General features: G+C 38.6%; 1 protein-coding gene across 1 annotated transcript in view; it reads left to right on the top strand.

The window, feature by feature from the left end:
- Positions 1-24,924, top strand: part of FAM171A1 (family with sequence similarity 171 member A1) — a 52,268-nt gene that overhangs the window by 14,860 nt on the left and 12,484 nt on the right. The window contains exons 3-6 of the mRNA XM_026843318.1: positions 1,790-2,017; positions 7,398-7,490; positions 12,477-12,635; positions 17,607-17,783. Of these exons, the coding sequence (XP_026699119.1) occupies positions 1,790-2,017; positions 7,398-7,490; positions 12,477-12,635; positions 17,607-17,783 (657 nt within the window). The remainder of the gene's footprint in view (positions 1-1,789; positions 2,018-7,397; positions 7,491-12,476; positions 12,636-17,606; positions 17,784-24,924) is intronic.

The following is a 24,924-nucleotide window of genomic DNA, read 5'->3' as shown; positions in this document are numbered from 1 at the left end:
ATGTGTATAAGAGACAGGGTGGAGACATTGGACCGTTGCTGGATCTTTTGAACACAGCATTGCTAAATGCGTAGTCATCGTTCCTGAAGAAAGACAACAGCTGTCTCTTTGGAGCATGAGGCAGAGGAACTAGTGGAGGGGCAGAATAATAATCATAGATATAGAGGAATGCCTTCCAGAGGGACTGTCTTGCACAAGCCACTGCACTTTATGTAACAAAAGCCTGGTGACACAATGCATGGTTTAGTCATAGGAGTGCCCTGGAGTGGACAAATATTGTACATCTGGAAACATTTAAACAAGTAATTAATTTCTGGAAAAATGGCAAATTACTCAAGGAAAATCTAGTCCATTGTGTTAGCTTCTGACTGCATGTCTACAAGATGTATGATTTTCCTGACTGCCTTAACCATCACTTCTTTGCTTCTCATACCCACCAGTTGTATGTGGGGACCAGTGTGGTAGTGTCAGGGCTGACAAGTGTTGGAGAACGGCTTGCAGAAAGCAAGGCCATAGCTCCCTGCAGAAGCTGATTGCAGCCACCTGAGGTAAACAGAGGAAAAAACCCAGGGTACAGTGATGCTAACAGGGACTGTTGTGAGAACAAAGAGATAAGTTGGGGCACATTATGACCTTGGGGGTGAGAGAAAAACAGCCCTGAGAGGGAAGCAGGTTCACAGCAAGAAAGATGTTTATGCATACCGGAAATGCCACAAGGGGCTGGGATATTATAATGTGACCTTTTAAATGTACCCAATGGCTGAGATATTATAATGTAGTTTCTTAAATGTATCCAATAGAGTTGCAAGTAGTGTATTGTAGAGTGCTTATATAAGGTGTGATTTCTTTCAATAAAGTTGAAGCTTGCTCTATCATTCACATTGAACCGGCTGCTTGCTTCCTCCGCCTGCCGCAGACAAGCAGATACCACTAGGGGCTGTGACATTTTTGCCCCTTTGGAAAAAGGGCCAGTGAACAGAGAGGGAGGGTGGGAAGTGTTCCTCTCTTCCTCACTGCTAGTATTCTGCATCCCACCTGGTCATCCTGTGCTTTGAGGACAAGGACCTGATCTTGTGGGATTTCACCACCTTGGTTAGACCCCACCAAGGAAGTCCTATGCCAGCTGGGGCAATCTCTCCAACTGGGGTTCAAAATCTCTGACTGTAACACAGCCCACTTCGTTGCTCACTTTCTTCCTGGGCTTCCATCACAGCAGATTACCTCCATTCCTGTGCTACACAAAGAGAGAGATGTTTTGAGGAATGGGTCAAGGAGCGCAGCTCACTGCCAGTTTTTCCCTCTCCCTGCTGCTGGTGGAAAAGGCTGTCCAGAGCAGAGGCACAGAGAGGCAGGGACCTCACAGAGAGTTACGATGTTGTGCTGTCCATGACTAATACATGATGTTTGATAGCACACATATTTAGAATTACGATGCTACTGTGAGACTGACATGTTGCCCATCAAAGGGAATATTGCCTGCCCCTGGTGATATGCTGCCCAGCTGTTTGTGAGTCTTAAGTGGAATATAGATGCCTCCACAGCTGGAGTTAGCAGTAAAGGCAATAATTCAGGACCTGGTCTGGTTTGTGGCAGAATCTGCAGTGTAAAGAGTGACTGCCTGAAATGGAGAACTGCAGGCCAGGACAAGAGGTCGTACTTGGCACCAAAGTGTCAGAGGTTAGCACTGAGCCTGATGTCTCTTTGATCATTGGTGTGCTAGCATGTTCTAACTGCTGCCTCCTGCAGAAGCTTTTTGGACGATAATTGCTGTGGTTGTTTGTCATTACAGAAGTAACGCTGAAGGTCCATGTAAGCGATGCCAGCACACATCAGCCAGTAACTGAAGCCTTCATTGAGATTTTTACCAACCAGATCTCCATTGCATCTGGAACCTCAGGAGCAGATGGCACTGCCTTCCTCAAGTTTCAGTATAAGTTGGGCAATCAGCTGATAGTGACTGCTAGTAAACATGCATATGTGCCAAATTCTGCACCATGGAAACCTGTAAGATTGCCTGGTAAGAGATCTTTATTTTTGTTCTGAGGTAAGATTTTGCATCTAAAGGAAGTTACACAGTTTTGTATGATGTGTTTTAATGCTTGCTGTCCTGGGTGGGCGGAAGAACATCTGTGTGTTTCAAAAAAAAGCAAGGTTTCTTCCTCAGTTAAACTGTGGCATCAGGGCTATGCAGAGATGTGCTCTCCTCCTGGCTGTCCTTGATACTGTGCTGTGTCAGTTTTCAAACAACTGTTGGTGCTCTTACAGCTCCACAAAAAATACAAATCTGTTCCAGATATTTTTCTTTATGGGAACTCTGTTTCCAAGTGCTTTGTTTCGACAGCTATAATGTACTCATTCATTTCTCCCCCAAGGTGTAGCAACAACTGTTGCACTTCAGGCTGTAGTGTACAAAAGAAGTCCTGGCCTTTCAGTTCTTGGCTATGTCCATAGGACAGTTTTAATCTGCAGTTATGTTATCCAGATGTAAGGATTTTTTCTAGCTTAATTAGCGTGGTTTGTTTCTTCCACAGGCAAACAAATACAACAATAATGCTTGCATATTAGTTTTTATCAGAATGCCTCAAAATTTTATGGGAAGTGGGAGACTTTTCGTTAGTTGTACAGGAGGGGAAACTGAGTCATGAAAACTATTTCTGTACTGCTAAATAAAACAGATCGAGAGTGATTTTCAGACCAGGAGACATAACATCTAAATGAAGAAGGCCACATCCCCAGTTTTTATCTGTCTTTCCTCTAATCCCCAGCCACAATTTGGGTGAAAGTAGTTTGGGAATAGTCTGAGGCTTGTATTATACCCAGATCACACCTAAATATCACCTCATTAGCTGAGGCCAAAGCCATGCCACATTTTAAGTGCACTAATATTTAAATAGTACAAATGATACCAGGGCAGTGTTCAATCCCACGCCTTGGCTCTATTTTATTTGTTAGTATCAACATAGCCGGAAGGACTGTGTGACTTGCCACAAGGTCAAGCAGCAAATATATTTTCATATGGGAAAAGGAACTTGAATCTCTTCAGAATTATGCTTTAGGCATTTCAACATGCTGTTTACTTATCTGAACTTGCTTGCTTCAAGTAAGATAGACTGACTTCTACATTTCCTCTACTGTATTCTTCCACATTTTCCAGCTACTTAATGGAGCTGTAGTGAAGACTAAGCCAGGCTTTTAGGTGCATGGTGAACAAATAAGAAGCAACTGAAATGAGCTGCAGCAAGGAGAATTTCAAATTAATAAAAGGGAACAGTTCTTTACAGTAGCAGTAATCAAAGATTGGAACAGATTTTCCAGAAAGGTTGTGAAATCTCCATCTTTAAACATACTCAAAATTCAGCTGGATACTCCTCTGCTTGGTTGAAGCAGGTGACTTCCAGAGGTCCCTTCCAACCATAATTGTTTTGTGACTGTTTAGAAATTTCCTTGATGTTTCCTTCTGTTTGAATAAGATGAATTGCAGCTTCCTCAGCATGTTTCATGTACTTCCTTAAGACACAATCATATATGATTAAAGCATGCAATAACCTTTTCTTGCCTGAACCTTTTCTCACCTTGTGTCTTTCTGACTCATACCCTGGATCTTTTGAATGTGACTACTCTTCCATGGCCTGGAGTTTGTCTGGTTAGGTTTTTTGCTTGTTGCTTTTTCTTAAATACTGATTTTTAGGGAAGGGAATCAAACATGCCATTATTGTTTTGGTAAGTCATTGAAGTTTAAAGACCTGTAATCATATACAGTTTCCACAAAATCTCTTTCCACAGCTGAAATGTGAGCTTAACTCAGAAAATAGATTCCTTTCACCTCTGATCTTCCCACACTGAAACTGGTAGATACTTTGCCATTGATTTAATTGGGAGTAGAATCCTTTTCCTTTTTGTACCTTGAACTTAATCCTTTCTTTGATTAAAGAAACAACAAGTTACAACTTGATACACCCCATGTAGATTTAATAGGGTTGTTCTTTGAGTTATTCCTGAAAAGGGACACAGCATAAAAGTTCAGACCCAAGATACTTAGACTGTTATTTTCTGTGTTGACTAAGATACCTATAGTATTTTTAGAAAAATTCCAAGAACTGTTTGCATTTAAATGTGCTGTATTTAAATGCCTGTCATGCTTGTAGCCAGCACAGTATAGAAGTTTTGAAAACCATGGAAGTTTTGTTGTTGTTATTAATCTTGGTTGAATGATGGGGAACAGGCATCATATTTAAATCTTGATTCTACAGTGTGCAGTCTGGGCACATGTGTACAGCAGGATCCTTAGTTCCCGAAAATGCCTTTTAACAGTGCTACCAGTTGTCACCCCATAGAGCAGATACACCATTCGGAGTAGCATTCTACCCACAGCACTGGTTTAAGCTGATACGCTGTCCTGTGTGCTGCAGTAAATTAACTATAGACATGTTTACTTCAAATGCAGAAATGATAACCATGAGCAGGGAGTAGGTTTGAGAGCTATAGGGTGATAATGTTTGAAGTACTGTAACAGCACTTTGATGAAAGATCAGGATTCTTCGATCACAGTCTACATACATTAGTTATAATCTTACGCTGAGAAGCTGTGCAGCCACTGAACTCATATTATTGTAATAACTAAGAAGTAAGCATCAAGGGTTTTCTGTTTTCATAATTCAGCAGAAATGAACTTTTCTTATATTAACAAAAATAATATCTAGCTCCTTACCACTTAAGCAGGAGGATTATTTATTTACATAGTGATAAATGGTAGGAGGAAACGATTAAGATCGCTTTTTCCATTAAACTATTTATCAGCAGAACCATGACTCCACTTATTAACAGTTCATTAATTTAACATCGCTTGAGTTGTTGAAGTGTTCATGATGGAAGTTGTGATCATCTATCTGCTCTTAGCTGTGCGTAGATTTTTCTTTGTAAATAATTTGGAAGATAAAAAACTGTGACTGGCAGTCCCTATTTAAGAGGACAATTTGGGAGCAATGTGTGCGATGGAGAGAGGGAAGTTGCTGAGGCAGCACAGTTCAGACTAGTTGGTAGGGTCAGTCAAAGCAAACCATGGTATTCAATGCGGTAAAATGTAGTTTTAGGAGCAGAGGATGCTCATAGTGTTTCTGGGAGAGGAGAGCTCATCTCAAAAGCAGTGACTCTGCAGAAGACTCTGTGAGTCATGGTAGATGAATGATTAAAAATAACGTCCCAATGCAGCAATGCAGAAATGCAGAATAATCTGTTCCCTAGCTGTAAAATACAGTAAAGACTGAGAAGATGGTATATAGTATTTCAGAACTTGTCTTTGGTGTGGCCACTCAGGGAAATGTGTGTCCAGTTCTGGATCCGTGCTTCAAGTAAAATGTTTTAACACTGCAGGGTTATATCAGGAGTGCTTAAAAGAATTGGAGAAACGACTTAGAGGGAAAGGCTTGGAAGTGCTTAATTTATTTTCTTCACCAGAGAGAAAGTTCATGGGGTAATTTGATCTTAGTCCATCAGTACCTGCATAGAGAACAGGAAACAGGTAAGAGAATTCTTCTGTCTAGCAGGCTTGTATAAAAAGAAGATCAAATGGCTGGAAGTCTAACCTCAATAAATTTTGGTGGGTAAAAAGACACATAGTTTAACTGCCCTCGTAATTATTTACTAGAACGTTGACATTGCAGTGTGTTCTTCACCACTGGGCACCTTTAAAAGAAAATTGGATAGTTTTTCTGCAACATTTTCTATTGGAACTGAAGCTGTAATTAATTCAGGGGAGGCTGTAGTTATACAGGCGTAAGACTGGATCATCACAGTCATCCTTCTGGCCTTAAAAACTATGACTTTCTGCCTTTGTCATGCTGAGAAAAGATTGTGCAGAAAAGCCCAAGGGAAGTTTTAGAGGTTATATATGCATTATAGTCTGGCATATATAGAAGAAGATGTTGGGTTTTTTTATTGTGTTGAGCTCCCCAGGGTGTCTAAATTATATTAGCTTTCTTCATACAAATTAAGTTATTGGAGTAAAGACAAACAGATTTTGTAATTGTGTGGCCTTATTGCTACTTGCAGTAGGCTTTTGTACTTATGTTGTTTGATGTGTAGATCTGTTTCACATGTAGAGTGTCGAAAAGAAAATTCTCATCTGTACTTGCAATAACATGATTTTTTTTTCTAATGTTCATATATGTTGTTAAGATAATCTTTTAGATGGTGGCTCTTAGCAGTGTGTTTCTCCTAGTTTATTTTGCTTTCTCCAGTATTTGTCCCAAACACTAAAACTTCTGGTCTTTAAAAAGATAATATATTTCTTAAAACAGAAATAGTGTACAGTCTCTCTGTAGCTAACATCTGTATGGTCTTTTGAATTAAGTAATACATATTAATTCAGAGGAAATTTATGAAACTCCAGAAAATCAGAAGAGCTTGTGCTGTTCTATTATTACTCGGTTCTGGAAATGTCTTCCTCAGCTCGTGATCACTTCAGAATGGGATGAGTACTTTCTTGGTGCAAATGTGGGATGGTGCTCAGTTACCGAAAATTACTAGTCTTCATTAATCTCCTTCTCTCCTTCTATCTTTGAAAGCCATGCATGGACTGCAGGCAGGTCTACTTCTTACTGTTTTCATGGGTGTGGGAGTCAGGTGTGCTTGATGGCTAATTCCATACATATTTCTGGTCTTCTGAGTCTGAAGAACTTGGCATGAAATTATATCATGTTCTTCACTCTCCAAAGATGTGTGTGCATGCAGACACAGCCCCCTGCAAGGAATGTCAGTACCCAGTGGCAAAGGACGTCCTTGCAGGTACCTTTCTTGTAGCAGATAACCATTTATCTGTCCCCTTTCACACCACTGGTAGAATGACAATTCTGATATATATATATATAGCACTTCTATAGTGTAGGTGGCGACTTAGTAAGGACATGCTGTATTTTAAAGCAAATTATTCAGGCTTATTCATCATACTTTGCCTCTATGACTATTTATATAAGTATCTCAAAGTATTTGAAAGTTAAGTTTCATTAAAATCTTCCTAAAAGTATAGCTATTTCACAGAAAAAAATATTTTAGTCACACTGAGTTAGTGTTTCACTCCTCTTTATGTAATGACAAGTCTTTCTGTGGAGCTGTAACCCAAAACCCTGCTTTACACTGCACTCTTATGTACTTTGAGCTACCATGCATGACTTGTAGGAGTCAAAGCATAGAACGTGCTGTTTAGTTCAATAATAATTACCCTGGAAATTTAATTATTTGGTTTAGAAAATGCATGTGGTTTCTGTCACGTATACAATGTGGTTTTCATTTTTTGGGTGGCCTGCTTTTGCAAAAATGTAGAAAAAAGTAAGTGCTGTTGTTGTGGGGTTATGTTTATAAGAATTCAAATATATCCCACTTAAACCACTTCTCTCCCACAGTGTTCTCTTCACTGAGTCTCGGCCTTCTTCCTGAACGCTCAGCTACTCTAATGGTCTATGACGATGTAGTCCAGATAGTCTCAGGATTTCAAGGTATGCTGATTTTTGGGAGTCAGATTTGAAATCTGAGTGACACTAAACAAAAAGCCTGACAGCCCAGTACTTTCTGAACTCTATCCAGAGGGTGAGACTGGTATTTCGTGGGGAGTTAGCTTCTGAGTTCCCTGAGGAATACTCCTCTATGGGATAGTTTTACCAAATTGATTAATAGCTAAAGTCATCCCTAACTGCTGTGACTAGGGAATTTGAATAACTTGGTAATAAACAAGTTTGGACTTTTATGTGCCATTTGAGAGAGCTAGAGATTAAATTTCTTCCATTATCTGTTGGATGTTTTTTCATCTAGCCTCATTTAACCATTCTTGCAGTAAACATTTTCTGATGTTCTTATTGTTTAAGAATTTTCTCTGATTTTATTTTGTTTCTTGCTTCCTACTGTGGATGCCTTAGAAATGTAGGATATAGAAAAATTGAAAATTTCTCATATTTGCATTGTTGGATATCCTATATAAACTTGCTTTTCTTAAGTACTTCCTGTGGAACCCTTATCAGAGTGCCTGCAAACGCACATGCTATAAGATGAAACCCACTGTATTGGAAGACTAAAGTTCGAATCACCTTTTTATAAGGCCAAACACAGAAGTTAAAGCAACTGTAGTATCAGTCAGATGAACACTGTGTTTTCTGAATTGCACTGTAAAGAATAAAATGTTCATCAGACCTAGGTGTCTGACCTAGCTTAGCCCAATTGATGTGATAGCTGAGGTGAGTCTGTTAATAAAAGAACAGAAATTTTAAAAGATACTTTGATGAGCCAAAACAAGGGGATATTCCTGTGAGCACTTTTCTTGAACATAAAATGCGTCTTATTCATGTGTATTATGATTACCATAATTTTAAACTCTACCAGATAGCTAATAAACCAGGGACTACTGTCTTCAATAATATTCCAAGATAACTTTGTTTTATCTAAGGGAATATAATTCAATTATGCCTTCCTGACATCTTTTTTTACAGTTAGAAACCATCCAGACACAATAGGCTTTTCATTAATGATAGCACTAGATACAACTGGAGCTGAAGAAGCACTAAACAAATTAGGTAGCTGATGGAACACTCAGAAGGAGCTGGAGAACAGCACAGCTGCTGTATATATATTCTGCACTTTGAGAGCTGACATTATCTAATGGGGTAAATTAGATGGACGGTGAACTGTGTTAAAATGCAAGGGATTCCATTAGACAAAACATGAAATGTTGTTTACCAGCAGTTTTCTACTAGCATGGGGTATTAAATATTCTTATGCAAATGCATTAATATTTTACAGTTGGCTTTAAAAAACCCAATCTTTTCATATTTACAGCTTCCTTTCTTAAAAAAAATAGTTATGTTAGAGGGACATTTAGCAGCCAAGTGACACTCAAATATTTTCCACATAACTTTGCTCCCTTCAGTGAAGTGATCCAGTCGGTTCACAATGTATTTAAACAATTAAATTAACTGATTCTGTTGGTATAGAAGAAAAAGAAGATAAAGGAAGAAAGTGGTACCCAGAATATTCTAAGGGTTGGGATTTGAACTCTCAGTCTTGCCCAGTAAAAACTATTTTACATGACCTTTTCGCGGGAATTGTCTTGTGATGAAACCTAAATGAAAGACAGCCTAGACATTGTACCAGCATTTGAATGGAGCCTTTCTAGTCTTGATCCAAATTCCTTGTGGCCTAGTTTTCTTGTTTATTTCTCCAGTTGATTTCCCAGTAATTTTGCACTACTTCAAAAGAGCTGATCAGGTGTTAACCCTAGTGCAAAAATGAGAACAAAATAGAACGCACTACTAGAAACAGACTGGGAACACTGGAGTTAGAAGGCCAGGAAATAAAAAGCCTGTCTGATACAATAAATTACCAGTTGTTTTTGAATAACTAATCAAGCAAGCGACTTATGCAATTGAGAAGTTTGTCTGAGTTGATGTAGCCAGCTTCATTTTCATGATGGCATTATAATCCACTGCTGTGCTCAGTCAGTAATTGTGAGGGTTGGAGCTTGCCAGCCACTGGGTCATTTAAGTTATTTAATACCAGCACAGTGACAAGCTGAACTTCAGCATTCAGTGAATGGGAGGTGTATGAGTACCCTTTGTCTGCCTCTGACATATGAGCAGTCAGAGCATGAATTGATGATACTTTAGATGTTACTTCACATAGATTGCAGGTCAAATGTCAGTGTTGGTGCCACATGTCACACATCCATGTGACAAGAACTGCCTTACAGGGACTCCTTGAAATGGTTACGTCTTCAGGTGTGCACTGGTGAACTGGAGCTGACAACATTTGAGTCATGGCCAGTGTGTTGACAAGAGGATGTTTAAAGAAGATAAGATCAGTGCTCAGCAGTCCTTTACCTCATGGCACTCACTAAGTGGAGAGAGCTCGCATGTCAATATTATACTTGAATGTGTTTGGGTTTTGTTTGGGTTTTATAAGTCACATCTAGACATCTTCAGTAATAGAAGCAATACTAATAATACACTCTCAGTGGTAAGTGTTGACTTGTTGAAAAATACTCTTAAGAGTCTGGTCAACACAAATCTTTCTCTCCATTTTACCACTTCCAATTCCCTCAGTACGTCTATTCCCAAACATATACCCTAAAATCCTCTATGACTTCTGCTAAATGAGGTCATTGGATTATCTTCTAGCAAGGTGGTGAGAGAAGGCAAAAGTCTTGGTAGCTGCTTCCCTCACAAGCCTTTTGCTGGTTGCTCCTGGTCTTCTGCCCCTTTGAAGTCTCTTGCTGAGTTTGGGGAGACTCAACTGAGGAGCCAAGGGTAGAGTCAGGGTGAATGGCAAGTTTCAGTTGGATATCAGTATCAAGGAGTTTGTTAATCTAGGGTGTGAATCAACTACTCTGCACTGATTTGTTGTATGCATATGCACTATCTACAGAGAAGGCTGTTTCATCCACCTTCAAACTTTCATCTGAGGTGATTGCTGTGCAGGTTTCCTGCCAGATTTGGGTCTCAGCCATAGGAACACTTTATGTTGCCAGTCAGATTCAAGAAACTGAGATTGGCTTTCTGTGTCCTCTCCATCTAGTTAAAATTTGGCAGCTCCTGGCTCTCCTAGTGTTACAGACTCAGCAACAGTTACTTTGTTTTTAATTCTTAATTAGTGTGTCTCCTGGGAAATATAATATCGGTTCTTAGCAATTTGAATCATTCATTTTAACCAGAGATGTAGACAGCAGAAAATCCTGCAATTTTACACTGAACTCTTAGTGATAATCCTAATGATGGTTTCTTTGTTGTGGTGGGGTTTTGTTGTTTTTGTTACTGTGGATGCTTATCCCTACAGGCCTTAGTAGCCTCCTCAGCAGTGCAGTCAAGATGCTCCCAAGGGCTTGAGTAGTTCTGTCCCAGAGGTACAGCAAACTACTACAGTATTGGAGATCACTCAGGAGATGAGTCCTCCTCAAGTTCATTGCAGTCAATTTATTTAGTCTTTTATGTTATTTTCCATTTAAGCCTAGAAATTGGGTAAGGGAGATTGCTTTCCATTTCACACAGGTGTTTGACTATCTTAAACATGTAAGGAAATTGCCAGTCTTGAAAGCGGTAAATACTTACATGTTTCAGAAATTAGAAAAATAGTTTTATAGCTTTTTCTTGCAGAATTACCAGAAAAATGACAGCTAAACAATGATCAGCTCTGGAGATGTTGCCCACCTACATAGCAATTTTTGTTGGCTGATACAAAGTTTGTTCTGTAGAATTTTATGTTTTCTCCTAAGTACAGCTCCTGCTAGAAAATAGTGTAAGAAAAGATTCCAGTCTCCTGGTTAATGACACTGACAGTTAACAAAGCTTAAGAGTTTTGAGTAAAGCTCTTTAATCTTTCTTGAAGTGAAGTTACATGTAGCCTAAAAGGTCTGCCAGAGACTAATAGGGGAAAAGAAGCAAAATTGTTTTGAGTTGACATCTTTGAACCGTGTAATCAAATGTGAATTAAGAAAAAAACTGCTTGCCTCTTGATTTTGTGCTGTGTGGGGAGTGTTCTGTGGGTATGCAAAATGAGCTCTGGAGAATACAATAGCTTTTGATTTAAAAATTAATTTGCATGTTGCACACACAAACTTGCAGATGGAGTCTTGCTGTGTGTTGCTAAACAGTGTTAATGGTGAGCATCCATTGAAAAAGACTATTGACTTTATAAACTGGGATTTAAATGAGACATGAAATGCTGTAGTACATGAAACAGTCTTAAATCATGTTGCAGCAAAGACCCTTCAATTAACACCTAGTGATCTTGAAAAAGACACTAAAACTGCACAAGACAGAGGAAGAGAGTGAAATCTTACATGCCAAGTAATCTGGTTCTGTTTAGATGTGGGTTTTGCATGGGAGAATATGGAAACTCTTTTCACCCAAGCTTTGTGAAGTAAACCTTTTTATCCAGTGATTTAAATAAAAAGTGACTATTATCTCAGTGCTAGAGATAGTTAACATGGCCAAAGCTTTGTAAAAATTTTATACAGGAATTGCTCAAGTTAATTGGGACTATGGGTAGAATTGTCTCTTAGAAAATCACTTTAAAGAGTATAAGCTACATTTATCTGACTATTTCAGGAGAAACAAAATTTAAACAAATATGAGGAACTGAATGCTTTTCTAAGCTTTTACATGACCTACCTCTGGACTCAGTTTTAGTTTAAATTATATTAATTAAAAGAGGTGTGTAATGCAATTGGAGATGATATGGGGAAATAACATCGTCAAAAAAGCTTCTGATATTAGGTGTCTTCACAATTTTGCTCTGTAATACTTGCGTAAGAATAATGGCAACTGCAAAATAAATGTAAAAATACTGGTTTTCTGCCTCTTTTATGATAGTCTTCTGATGTCTCTGTCCTCAAGCTATTGCAATTTATAATGAAAAAAAAATGTAAATGTGCTTCCATAAACATGAACACCTAAATATTCTGTTCGCATTGGATATAAAGTCACTTTTAATTTTCTTAGGTGCACGGACTCAGCCACAAGTTCACTTTCAGAGAAGATCTGTGAAATTACCAGAGAACACTAGCTACAGTGATTTGACAGCATATCTGACTGCAGCCAGTTCACCCTGGGAAGTGGACAGCTTTCCTTATTTGCAGGGGTTAGATGGAAATGGAACAGGTAACCCACTCCTTTAGTTTTGCTCCGAGTTCATATTAGTCCAGGGATCCACTTTTGACCATGTAATTTTTCCTATTCCCCATTCCAGCAAACATTATTTAAAATTTGGGTGATGATCACATCATCAGGTTCAACTGCCCTATCAAAATGCTGTTCCAATAAGCAAGAGAGCAAGGTCCACTGTCCTTTAAATCGGACCACTGAATAGCAAAGATGAAGACTCCTAGGCCTTGAGAAATCAGAAAAGTTAGCTCTAAACTACAAGTGTAACAAAATGTGTCACACATGCATGTATAAGAATGGAGGTTAGCATGAAGGGACAAAAGAGAATTTAACTTGAGGTAGCCGTAGAATTCTTGTCCTTTTTTTTTTCAAAAAATAAAATGCCATTTATCAAGGATCTAGTACTCTGTTATTTCAACCAAGAGTTGTTTCAATGGCTTTGTTAGTAATTTTGAATCTAGCTTTAGCCAAAGATGTGCAAATTCATCTAGCACCAAAGGGAAAGCAATAATTTGTAGTAAAAACACAACCACTGTTAAATTCAAAGCTGTAATACATTTTTATGATTGCAACTGCCTGTTGGTTGAAATAATTGGTGTTGTGTAGACTAGGGGAAGATAGAATTGGACACAGAAACCTTCAAAGTCTTAAAATGCTGGTATGAAAAGGAGAATAGTTTCCTCTGTATCTGTATTTGGTTAGAAAGCAAGCAGTGGACTTGCAGTGCAGCAAGAGAGATTCAGACTGGTGATTAGGAGAATCTTGCTATGGTGAGGGTAGCTTAAGCCTAGGATCAATTGCTTGAGGGCATTGTACAGTTAGATAATCACCTGTGAGGATGGCACAGGCCTAGCTGAGCCTGCTTTGAAGCAAGCTAAATAACCCCTTGAGGTCTCTCCCTGCTGTTTCTCAGGATGCATTTGCTTGTGATGTGTTGATCTAGGTGACTTTGAATGCTAGGTCATGTGTGTAAACTATGTACTGAGCTTGTTAGCTTTTCCCTTTAAAGAAAAATTAAAAAAAAAAGGCATACTAAACTTACCCTTCCCTTTGTACAGATCTGAAGACCTCCTTTTCTATTACAATTAGAAATGTATCTGCTGCCTTACCCCAATCCTTCTGTCTGCTCCATCTCATGCTATCTCATTCTATGTCTCTGTCATTTCCCTATTCTCATCTTCAACCTGCAGTTTTCTCTGGCTCTTCATATTCAGACATGATCAAATATCTCTTTATCTTTTTTAAAAAGAAGGAATGCACTTGATCTTACTCATCTGTCTACTTCCTTGTCTCCTTTCTTTTTATCTCTGAACCCACTGAAGAAACTGTTGACAATGTGTGTGGGATTGTTCTCTCCCAAATCTTTCCTTAGTACTCTGCAATCCAGCTTCCCACCCTTGCATTTTTTTAGTGAAAACAGGTCTTTCCAAGATTTCAGATGATCACCTCTCATGGGAACTACACAACCAGGACATCATCTTTTTCCTGTTTTATCCTCCTAGCCTCCTACAAAACAGATGAGTGCACCCTTGGTTTTTTAGCCTTCTGTATGCTTCAATGACAAGAACCTTTCTACTTGAGCATGGGAAGCCTGGATTTGACTTTTATTAGCCTTCAAGTAAAAGTATGTCACAAAAGACCAAAATGACCAGCAAAGAAATTAGGTTTAAGAGACTGAGAATAGCCTTGTTTTCTGAATACTGTAGTATTCAGTATGGTATAATACAGACTACAAATACAATACATTTGGATATGCACTATAGTATAGGTGAAATGTCCTCTGTTTTTAGTAGAAGTTTCTCCTGCTGTGGAAACATGAAATTTTAAAATCCTAAACCTGGATTGACTTCCTTTTCTTCATTTCCAAGCAACTCGGTGAAGATTTCACCTGAAAATCTTTTGAAGGAATAAAAAATGAAATCACCACTTGCTGAGGATTTTTTGATATTTCCATTCTCAAGAGAAAAAGAAAAATATGTACAAATTTTAGAATCCTAAAAGAACTTAGCATTAATTTTCATGGGAAAGTTTTGAATGTTCCTGAACACTGCTTCCTCCCCTCTCCCACTTCTCCCCTCTCTCCCACCTCTCCTCCCCCCCACAGTTACTTCTCTATTATTTCATGGTTTATTTACATGTCTGTAGAGGTCCTCCAATTTATTTCAATCAACTCAGTTCTCTGGCTATTATTTATCAAGAGTGACTACAGTTGTTTAACTAAAACCTATTCTCCACTAGTTCCAACGGTTTTCACAAAATCCCAGCTGGGTGTTGAAGTAGTAATATGGAGAAGTGAAAATCCATTGCATGAATCAGCATGTTCCAAACATAAAATTTCAGAGAATTTAGCTACAAGTAGTGACATGCTTGTATAGTGTTAGATTATTGTTTGTATTAATCACTAATTGGAGAGCAGTAGGATGGTTTCATAAAATCTTGTCCTTTTAGCTGACCTAAACAAAACTTTCAATCATCTGCAGTAATGGACCAAGCTGGCTAATAACCATTGCTCCTGCTGGTTTCATAGGCTGATTGTTTCTTTATAAACAGTCAAACGTCACAGTGGTTTTTCCTCTGATTATTTTTAGAGCTCTTTACAGGTCACCAGATGTCAAAAATGACAAGAAATAAATGAAAGCTGACATTTATTGAACTGCATTCCCATTTAATCTGTGCATGTGTTTATCAGTTTTATAGCACGTGAGAGTTTCATAAGCATTGACTTTAATTTACCTTCACAACAGAGAAAAGAAAAATGTATCTTTTTAATGAGCATTTACATACTGTGCAAGGTGGCAAACTGAAGGATTATTTCTTCTTGCCAGAGGTCAATGGATTTCAGAAATCTCTTCATGTTCTAATATCATTTGTTCAGCCCAGTACTGAGCAAAGTGTCAGTGCATCTTAAGTAAAAAAGATGCAAACAGTGTTTTACCATGTTTTTTTCTGGGGCTAAAAATTCAGTTTTACAGATATTGGGCAGATATTCTTTATCAAGACAGTAATGAAAGAAAAATTTTAAATCTTAAATACCTAAAAATAAGTAAAATATAAACCATAATTTAATCTTAGCTATTAATCCAAATGTTTCTAAAATCTGAAGTTATACCTTCTGTCATCAGGGATTTGTATATGCCAGAACATGGTCAGCTTATGATACTTAGCAAGAGGAATTTATTTCTTTGAAACCAGCCTGAGAAACTTAGTGGCCCAGGCCCAGTGGCCTGAGGACAAGGATCAGTCTGACAGAAGTTATAGGTGCATGGCAGAGGCATTGAACGATCAGGAATAAAGAAACGTCTTTTTTCCCCTCCAATTCCCTCCTCTATCTCTCTGGTTTATATTCTAAGGCTGTAAGGGGATGATATTTTGCACCATTGGAGCCTATAATATACAAACGCTTGGGTAGGCTGACAACCTTCCCCTGTGCCCTAGCTGAATTTTCAAACCTTTTTTTTTCTGTTTTTTCTCTGTTAGCTCTGTGGCTTTCTTATATGGCCATCTTCAGAGTGCCTGTTTTCTCAGCACTCTAATCCCTCTGGAAGATATGCTTCTGCCCCTCCATTCACAGTAGGTCAAAGCAGCGTGTATGCTCCTTGCATGTCAGCTGTGCAACAGTGACACTTGCCTTGAAATCTGGGGGAAATGTGCATCATAGTAAATAAAGCACATGCAAAGTTCCTTCTGGTTATTTTCCATATCTTCAGTTTGGCACCTCTTGCAAAATCTGAAGAACTTATTTCTGTGGAATTTTGTCTCTTTTTTACCTTCCCTTTGCCACTTCCCCACCCCACCCACTTTCCTGGTGATGTCTTTACTTCGGTGAGCTGTTACTCAGAGACACCAAATTTAACAAAGGTCATTCCTTGAGACTTACTCACTCTTAAAAGTTATCATAAAGGTCTTAATGTTCTCCCACTGTTCCCTCGAATGTACTCATCCTAATGAACACTGTCACTGAGATACTGCGTATTCCTGAAGACCCCTTGTTGTGCCTTAGTGTCGCAGGTGGCATACCACTGTTGGGTGCACATATGCTTTTACAGTCTGTTTATGCTGATGCGAGGCAGCAGGATGACAGGAGGGTCAGCACCCTGCTCTCTGCCCACTGAGCACCCCTGTTCCTTCTCTCAGATTAGCCCCACAGCAGGAGGAGTGGCTGCACAACCCCCACAGCCAGCAGGAAGCTGGTGGCAGGGCTGCAGCTCCCAGCAGCAGTGTCAACCCAGGTAGCTCAAGCCCCTTGCAAAACTGGAAGCTCCATCTCTTCCAGTTTAAACTACTGCCACTATTGCCAGATCTCCTTGGTTTTAAACTTCAAGCCTTTTTCCCCTGAATACATATATATGTGTGGTATTTTTCCCTGTCATTGTTTCATTTGGTTAAATGGTTGAAGGGTTTTTCAAATCATGTTGTCATGAAGTAATGTCCATTGGCATGCAGTTTAAACATGAAGAATTATTATTATCTTACATAGGTAAGAAGATAACACTGCGTATCCTAATAATCCATTTAGCTTGGTTTATTTCAGTGAAAGGCCAAAGGAGATACATCCTGGCATTCTTACACATATGACCAATCATCCTTGCAGTGTCACTGCATGTTTGGATGTTTGTTAGCTATCATATGGGTATGTGAATCTTTAATAAAGGCCTGTGAGATTATTTTTCTTGGCCATGATTATGGTTGTGATAATTGTGCATATTTATTTAAGACGAACTAAGATGAGAAAATATATGCAGGAGATCTTTGCATTGTAGTTTTCTTGTTTTCAGAATTTTCCAAAATTAAGTGAAACATAAAGGAGCATATATGCCTGTCGTCTTGTGAATTTTGTAAGGCAGGGAGAATTACTACTACCATCCCTTGAGAAATATGTTGGTGCAGTACTGCAGTCATGGACCACATGGGTGTATCTTAAATTCTGGAAAATTCTGCAGTCACAATGTTAATTCATTCTCTTGGTAGGAAACAGCACTAGGTATGACCTCACCCCTGTGACTGCCGTCAGCGTTCATCTCCTCAACAGTGATGGGACTCCAATCCCCGTGAATGGCCCCATCTATGTAACAGTGCCTCTGCCAACAAATAGCAACTTGAAGCACAATGCACACGTTCCAGCATGGAGGTTTGACCAAAAATTTGGTAGGTAGCATCTCATTGTGATTCCCTAGATGATTAATATCTTGCAGCATTTATGATGTTAGTATATGAAGGTCTTCACTGCAGTGTACAGAAATCTGTTTTCTGTTTAAAAGGAGAGAAGACTGAGTGTTATTGCTCAAGTAATATATAGTATATATTCAAATATAATTGAGTAGCATTGTGTGCCACTTCTAGAGAAAAAATTCTTGCAAAGTGGTACATTTACAATTATTAAATATTTTATGTGGAAACTATCTTGAGAAAATTTAATTTTACCCACAGACTGAGAAGCAGAGAGACATATTCACTATGGCATTGAATTGGAAGTCTTGAGAAATGGAAACTAGCCTTATCTTTGTCAGCAGCCAGCTATCTGACCTTTGGTCTATCTCTTGTCTCTAGCTCAGTTTCCTGCCTGACAGATAGGAAACATAATACTGACTTCTTTTGTAAATCACTTTGAGATTGACTAATACTATCAAGAAGGAAAGTACGTGTAAAAGATTTTTTCAAAAAAAAAGGGAGCAAGCAAAACTCATGGAAAATTTTGAAAGAACAGAATGACTAATCAATATAAGCTGTAAAAAGCACTCAGTTTTTTACATTGCAGGATAATGTTTGCTGTTGTGAACATGAGTTTTTTCCAGAAGTATGTGGTTTAGATTCTCTATTTTTGTTTTGATTTGTTTTTTCATTGCTAGCTGGTATACCCTGCTGGCCTTCTTTACACCTTTGAAGTGTAAAGCATTAAGGGATGCATAAGTTTTGTCCTAGTGATTCCCCTTCAGTTATTGCAATGTGCCTTCTGAAGTATGTACCAGATGGTTGTTAAGAAAAAGTGAAAAAAGAAGAATGGAAGGTGAGAAAGGTAGATGCTGTGAGGAAGAGAGAAAGAAAAGAAGGAAATGCAGATCTGTGTAGACAATTGTTGGGTCTTGTCTCTGCAAGGCAAATGTTTTAAGCCAGTTTATGATCACATCCAGAAGCAGAGCAACCAGCATGAAACCAGTGTGTTGGAGGAAGGGAAGGGAGGAGGGAAAAGGGGGGGGGGAGATAATGTTTTTGCTTCCTTCCTGCCTCTGTTTACTGAGAAAGGTGATGTATTTTCAAACAGCATGCCTATAAATCTTGTGTCAGAAGTTGGCTTTATTAGAGAGTAAACCAGTAGGATTTAATGAAGAATAAAATTGAGTAGTAGAGAAAGAGCGTCAAGGTTTCCCTTAACTGTAGAAACAGCACTTTTCTTGTGGTAGCCTAGCAGTAAGTTTCACTACATTATTCCTGAAACTGATTTTGATTTGTGATTCTAGAAACTATTTTGTTTTCCCTGGTTCAAAAAAAGATGGGAAAGACACTCACATTTACTTTCTCCACAAGAAGCAGTCCAAGCCCAATCCTTTCTGTCAGCTGTGTTATAGCTGCAGGCTGCCTCATTGCTAGTTACTCACTGCTAGTAAAACGGTTCTGATTTTGATTATGGAGCTTTCTCATTTGTGGCCAAATTTCCATGCCCCTGCGGTGGAGTCACAAAAGCTCTCTCTTAGTATAGAATATGGTTTTTACTTTTGTATATAAAGAGCTAGTTACCCTATTGTGTGCAGTATATATTAGTATAGATCAATACAGGTTAGTTAATTAGTGTTGCAGGCTTGAGGCTCCCAATCTCGAGACAAGTCCAACTTTGTTTGCTTCATGATAAACTGCTGGAGCACTTGTGTTATTAGGAGTGGAAGGCATGAGGACCACTAAACAAAATGTGTCTTTGTCAGGCCACTTAGCTTCACAAAGCCATGGAGAGGAAGGTATTGAAGACGTTATGCTTAGGCTCAGGCTCACACTTCAGCTGAAGTAAGCATCTTTCCGTGCAACCAAAGATGTTGAACAAAGATGCATTTAAGCCCTGACTGCAGCATGCCAGTTCTAGCAGAACTTTGGCCACGTCCCAACCAATTTAAATTCGAGTAGCCTAATTTAATAAGTAGAGCAGCCACTCTATCTTGTGCGGGCTAGATTAGCACCCTAAGGGCTGTCAAACTAGCCATATGTAGCGTGAACATGGTGGTACCCTGTCATTCCCCATCCCTGTTGTTCCTGGACTGTGAAGGGAGGAGGATGGATGATGACTGGGATGACTCCATGCTGGAGAAATCTTTTAACTGGCAAATAAGTTGTTGTAACCTATTTGCACTGCCAGATCTGTGCCTTGTCAGGATAGGACCTCTAACCTCATTATTCTGATTTTGTCTTTAATTTCAGGAGCTGCTTTTTTCAGTGCTAGTGACGTTTCAATCTCTTCTTAATAGATTTTTGGTGGCTTAAGTTTTCACACTTGAAAACTGAATAAATGCCAGAGATGGAAAACTATGACTGTATGACTGACAATAATGCAGTGCTTCTCTCTAGCCTATTAGCAGTACAGTGGGTGCTTGTTCATGCAAGCCACTGTTTTTGTTTAGAATCCATGTGGTTGTCATCATTACTGCATGAAGTATAGTTTCTGCTCTAAAAAGCAGAATTACTTTTCACTTTTAGAGGACAGAGTGTAAAAGGGACAGAAATACTACAAATATGTTTTAATCCTTAGGATCTCATACATTTTGCTGAGTTCATGATGTACTAATATAAACCCAGTCGTGTCTGATTGGAAGTGCAGAGATTTTCATAGTTTCTACAGAAATTAGGCATGTTTGCATACTACGGCAGCCAAAAATAATTAATGGCTTTTTAGGATGTTTACCATAAACAATCTGTATTTTCATGACCACAGTTTCTGTCCTTGAGAGAGAACTGAGGAGAGAAGGGGGAGAAGCAGTATAGTCTGCTTAAGGCTGAGGGTAGCTCCATTGACACTGATGAAACACACAGCCAGAAAAAGCAGGCTGACATCAAAATAAGACAATCTGCTGCATCTATTTTATACCATTCCAAATGAGATTTTTCATTACATAACAAACTTACTGCCTTGCGTGCACAGCAAGCAAATTAAAGCAGTAATACCTTTTTGAATAATTAATAAAATGAAGAGCAATTATCTATGCCCTGGAGAAGTTTTAGGGTAAATGAATACGTCCAACCTTGTTCTTGTGTTGAAGATGCACTCTACCACCTTCCTCTGCAGCATTTCTTAGTGTTGGTAATAATAAGCAGAGATGCATTGATGTTACGAAGACATATACACTAAAAAGCAATTTAATCATTCTGTGCTGTTGACATACCCATGTCTCTCTCCTGTGTTTCACACTACTGTGGGAGAGTGGTTTATTTCATACTATACACTTAAAGGTTTGAAGATAGAGGTGTGGATTCTCATTTTTGTAATCAGGATTGCTCAGTGAGGTTTTCTGGGCTGGCTCCCCCCCCCAGCACTGTCTTGTTCTTGTTTTCCTCAAAATCTGAAGGGTCTGAAAACGTTTTTTTTCCTTTATCTGTAAACAGATGGTTGGGATCAGGAATTCCTCCCTGTATGTTTGCCTTGATGTCAGTAGGATTTACAGCAATATAAATAATCTCTCTATTCTTGGACATCACATTTATGTCCATGACTTCTTTCTAGCTTTGTCATCTTCAGTCAGAAATGAACACTACAGATCCCGGTAGAAATGAAACTTTGTACCTTCTATATCATTTCCTGCTCTGGCCAGCTGGACTGAATAACACGGCACTTGCTCAGTTGTATTCTCAGCCCCCATTTAAATGGTTTATGCTTTATGTTAAGGTGTCTGTTTTTCATTTAATTCAGCGATCAAATCTGTGAGACCAGCATGCTCCATCTTAAGTTCTCAGTTTCATCCCATGTGGTATGGAAGCATCATGTTGCACCTAGACCTCTAGATCCACATCTAGAGCTGTATGAAAGACTTTAAAATATTACCAGATATTCCAGAATGTGTAAGATGGAAGTGGGATTTATTCTTCAGTGACAATATCAATGCATCTGCTAGTTTATTAATCCAACCAAATAACAGGAAAATATTTTCAATGCTGTTTTCAACCTTGTGTAGCAAATTATTCTGGATTGAAGGGGTTAAACCTCCACCCTTTTGCTCCTCCTTCTTAAAATGTGTTATTGCTTGTGCACTATGTGTAAATGAAGTTCAGAGTACTGTTTCTCTGTTCTTCCTCCTCCCTGAACACTTGATACACATCTTTGACGTGACCTTGTTGTCTTTAAATTATTGGCTTCTTTGCAGAGGAGGATGTTTCCCAGTGCCTGAAATTTCAACCATGTATTAATGTAGAGCAATTGCAGAATATGGAGAAGAGTGTCTTGGGAAACTCTTTTTATAGCTTTATAAAGCACAATACTTTATATGCTCTGCTGCACTTGGTCAGTGCTTTCTGACTGCATTTAATGCCATAATAGATTCTGAAATATATTTGAAAGTCTGGTACTTACTTTTTCTGGATGATGTCCTGCCTTCAGTGGTAAAATTTCCATTGATTTTTGCAGAGTCAGAATTTCCTTATGTTCCTTCCTCAGCAAAATGAAGATAATGTTTTCTGTACTCAAAAGTAGTTGTATGTAGGACAATATCAGTACATGCTTAAACTTGACTGCAGTATGGTTTTGCTGTATTTCATGGAGGTGAAATGATGCTTGGTTTTTGTTTATCGTGTTTATAGGGAGAGACGGCCAGCTACTGTCAGGGAGAAAACATAAGCAGGTTACTGTACATATACAAGTCTAGTTCACTGTGTGTTATTTGTAAATAAGATTATTTGTAAAAGTCTCTGACTTAGGCTTCCCATATGGTAGCAGTGATAATCCAACCAAAGAAAAGATTGACTTGTATTTTCATAGTTTAAAAATTAAACATACTAATTTTTGTTGCAAATTTTGTTAATTTCTGATTGCCACCACATTCATACACTGCATGACAGACAAAAAATGGTAATTTAACAAAAACTTTTGCAGTCTGCTGCTTGATTTGACAGTGTGTATGAGTACATTCCTTTGAACTTGGATAGATGGCCTGCATTTGGACTACATGCAACTGTGCACACAGCCTGGGACTACATGCACTTCTCCATGGGTTTTATTGGGTTTTCTACATATGAGAAACTAACATGTTCAGGAAAACACATGGTCTCTCTCCAAAACTTTCATCTTAATATAATCAGATCCGCAACATTTTGTTCCAGATCAGATTCACTGGTAATACAGAGATTGCAAGAACACCAAGCCTCCATAAAGTTCAGTTACGCTATTTCTGTAGTTTACAAGTTCCTTGACAATTTGATTTTTATTTCCTTTTTTATCTCAGCTGTGAAGGTTAAATTATTCTTAAAGACTAAATACACTGAGGAAATACAGATTTTTAATGAACTGCTCTCAAGGAATTTTGTATTTTGTGTTGCCATAGAAATGGCAGCTACCAACCCCAGCTTTTTACCATGTACAATGTCTGCATAATAGGTGCAGATAAAATTGCAGAGTAGTAGACAGACCTCGGCATTGAAAGGAAAAGAAGCTCTTCCTCTACTGCTGCACAGTGTAGCTCACTGAGGTATGCTCTCACTATCATGATTCCCCTGGAGAGGTGTAGTGAATCACAAGAGGCAGTTGTGCTTGTTTATCAATACATGTGTTGTTTTTAAAGTGGATATTGTGGCTTACACATGTGAAAGTGATGTGAGCAGATTGTTTGATCCTTTCCCCACCTCATATACCATCTGAGTTGCATTTGTGGCAAAAGAGACATGGTATGGCATGGTGGTGGAGCTTAAGAGGACATTGAAGGAATCAGGTTTTCCAAAGTGTAGAGGTATATATATGCAAATAATTTACTATTATGTAGTCAAGGAAGTAAAACTGGAAACAGACGTTTTGACTTCTGGGAACAGGTTTTAATAACAGACTATATGTTGTATCATGTGGATGGCCCTGTAGCTCCACCTACAGAAGGTATGAAGTAGAAGGTGGGAAGAGGTGGATGTCGAAATTTCAGAACTGGAGAAAAGATTGTTGTGCTTGTGCAGCTGCTTGAGTTGGAGAGGATTTGGAGATTGGTGGAAGTACAGGCAGGAGTGCATAGAGCAGGAGTGTGAAGTATCTGGGTGGGGCTGGAAGAGGCTGAGGAGGACCTGGGACAACTTCCCTTTGTAGCCTTGGGATGGTAGGTCAAATGTCAGTGTGTATGTGCTTCCACTTCCAGCTTGAAAAATAGAAGTTGAATGTGAGCATGATGTGAGGCTGAATGAAGGAAAAGGCATGCAAGTGTTTTGAATTGCCTTGTGCTTTTATTTATTACTTGTCCTAATAATTTTGTCAATAACTGACTGTGATTAATAATGTGATAAAGTGAATGTTAAAGGCATTATCTTTCACGTACACTAGTAAATAGGGATGGTGGTTCAGCAAGCATAACTAAGCTTTCCCTTTTTGAAATAATTATTCACCAGTAATTAAGTATGGAAGTAATTTTCTTTAATAAGTCTCTTCCAGCATTCTGGAAGGGAGTGCTGAGGAAACCAAAGCAATGCCGGCAGTTCTCTGGACAATGTGCCCTCCCTTCTTCCCAGACATAATTAAAATCATCAAATAAAGAAAACTGATGTGTTCTTTTGTTAAACGCTTGACAGGTGATTTAAAGGGAAAAATGAGTAGAGTTGTCAAAATGACAGAGCTTCTCAAACACTAGTAATAAATCGAACTGTTAAACTTCCTTGTAAAAATCTTCACGGTATGATGTTAAAAGTTTTTCCCTTACAATATGCCAGATAATGGTGGTGCTTCTAGAACAGTAGCCGGATTTAGCCCTGGAAGGCTTGTGTAACAAAATCTTTAAGAGTGGAAGAATAAGAAGGTATGAGCTCAGAGCAGGGACGTTTATTTTTTGATGTTGCCTAGCAACTCCAAAAGCAAAATTGTAATATTAACTTAAATACTATGAATTTTTAAACCCATGTGTACTGGAGGGAACTGATGTGCCTTCTGTATTCTGCAAATCCATCAGGGCATTTCCAGGTCTATCTCGTATTTCATCCTTTATAGGTTCTAATATCCTAGTCACTTTTCAACTATCATTAAATACCAAGCAGTGTTCTTGTAACTCTCTACAAGCAATGTCTTGTTGTAATGACTAATGTCAGACCTTCTACCAAGCAGAACCCAATCGCATTGTACTTACTGTCTATGCTC

The sequence above is a fragment of the Athene cunicularia genome, assembly GCF_003259725.1.
Source record: "Athene cunicularia isolate RWA chromosome 2 unlocalized genomic scaffold, athCun1 chr2_part1, whole genome shotgun sequence".
In the NCBI taxonomy this organism is placed as follows: Eukaryota; Metazoa; Chordata; class Aves; order Strigiformes; family Strigidae; genus Athene; species Athene cunicularia.
The sequence above is the reverse complement of the archived record's forward strand: the minus strand, read 5'-3'. Positions and strand labels throughout refer to the sequence as shown.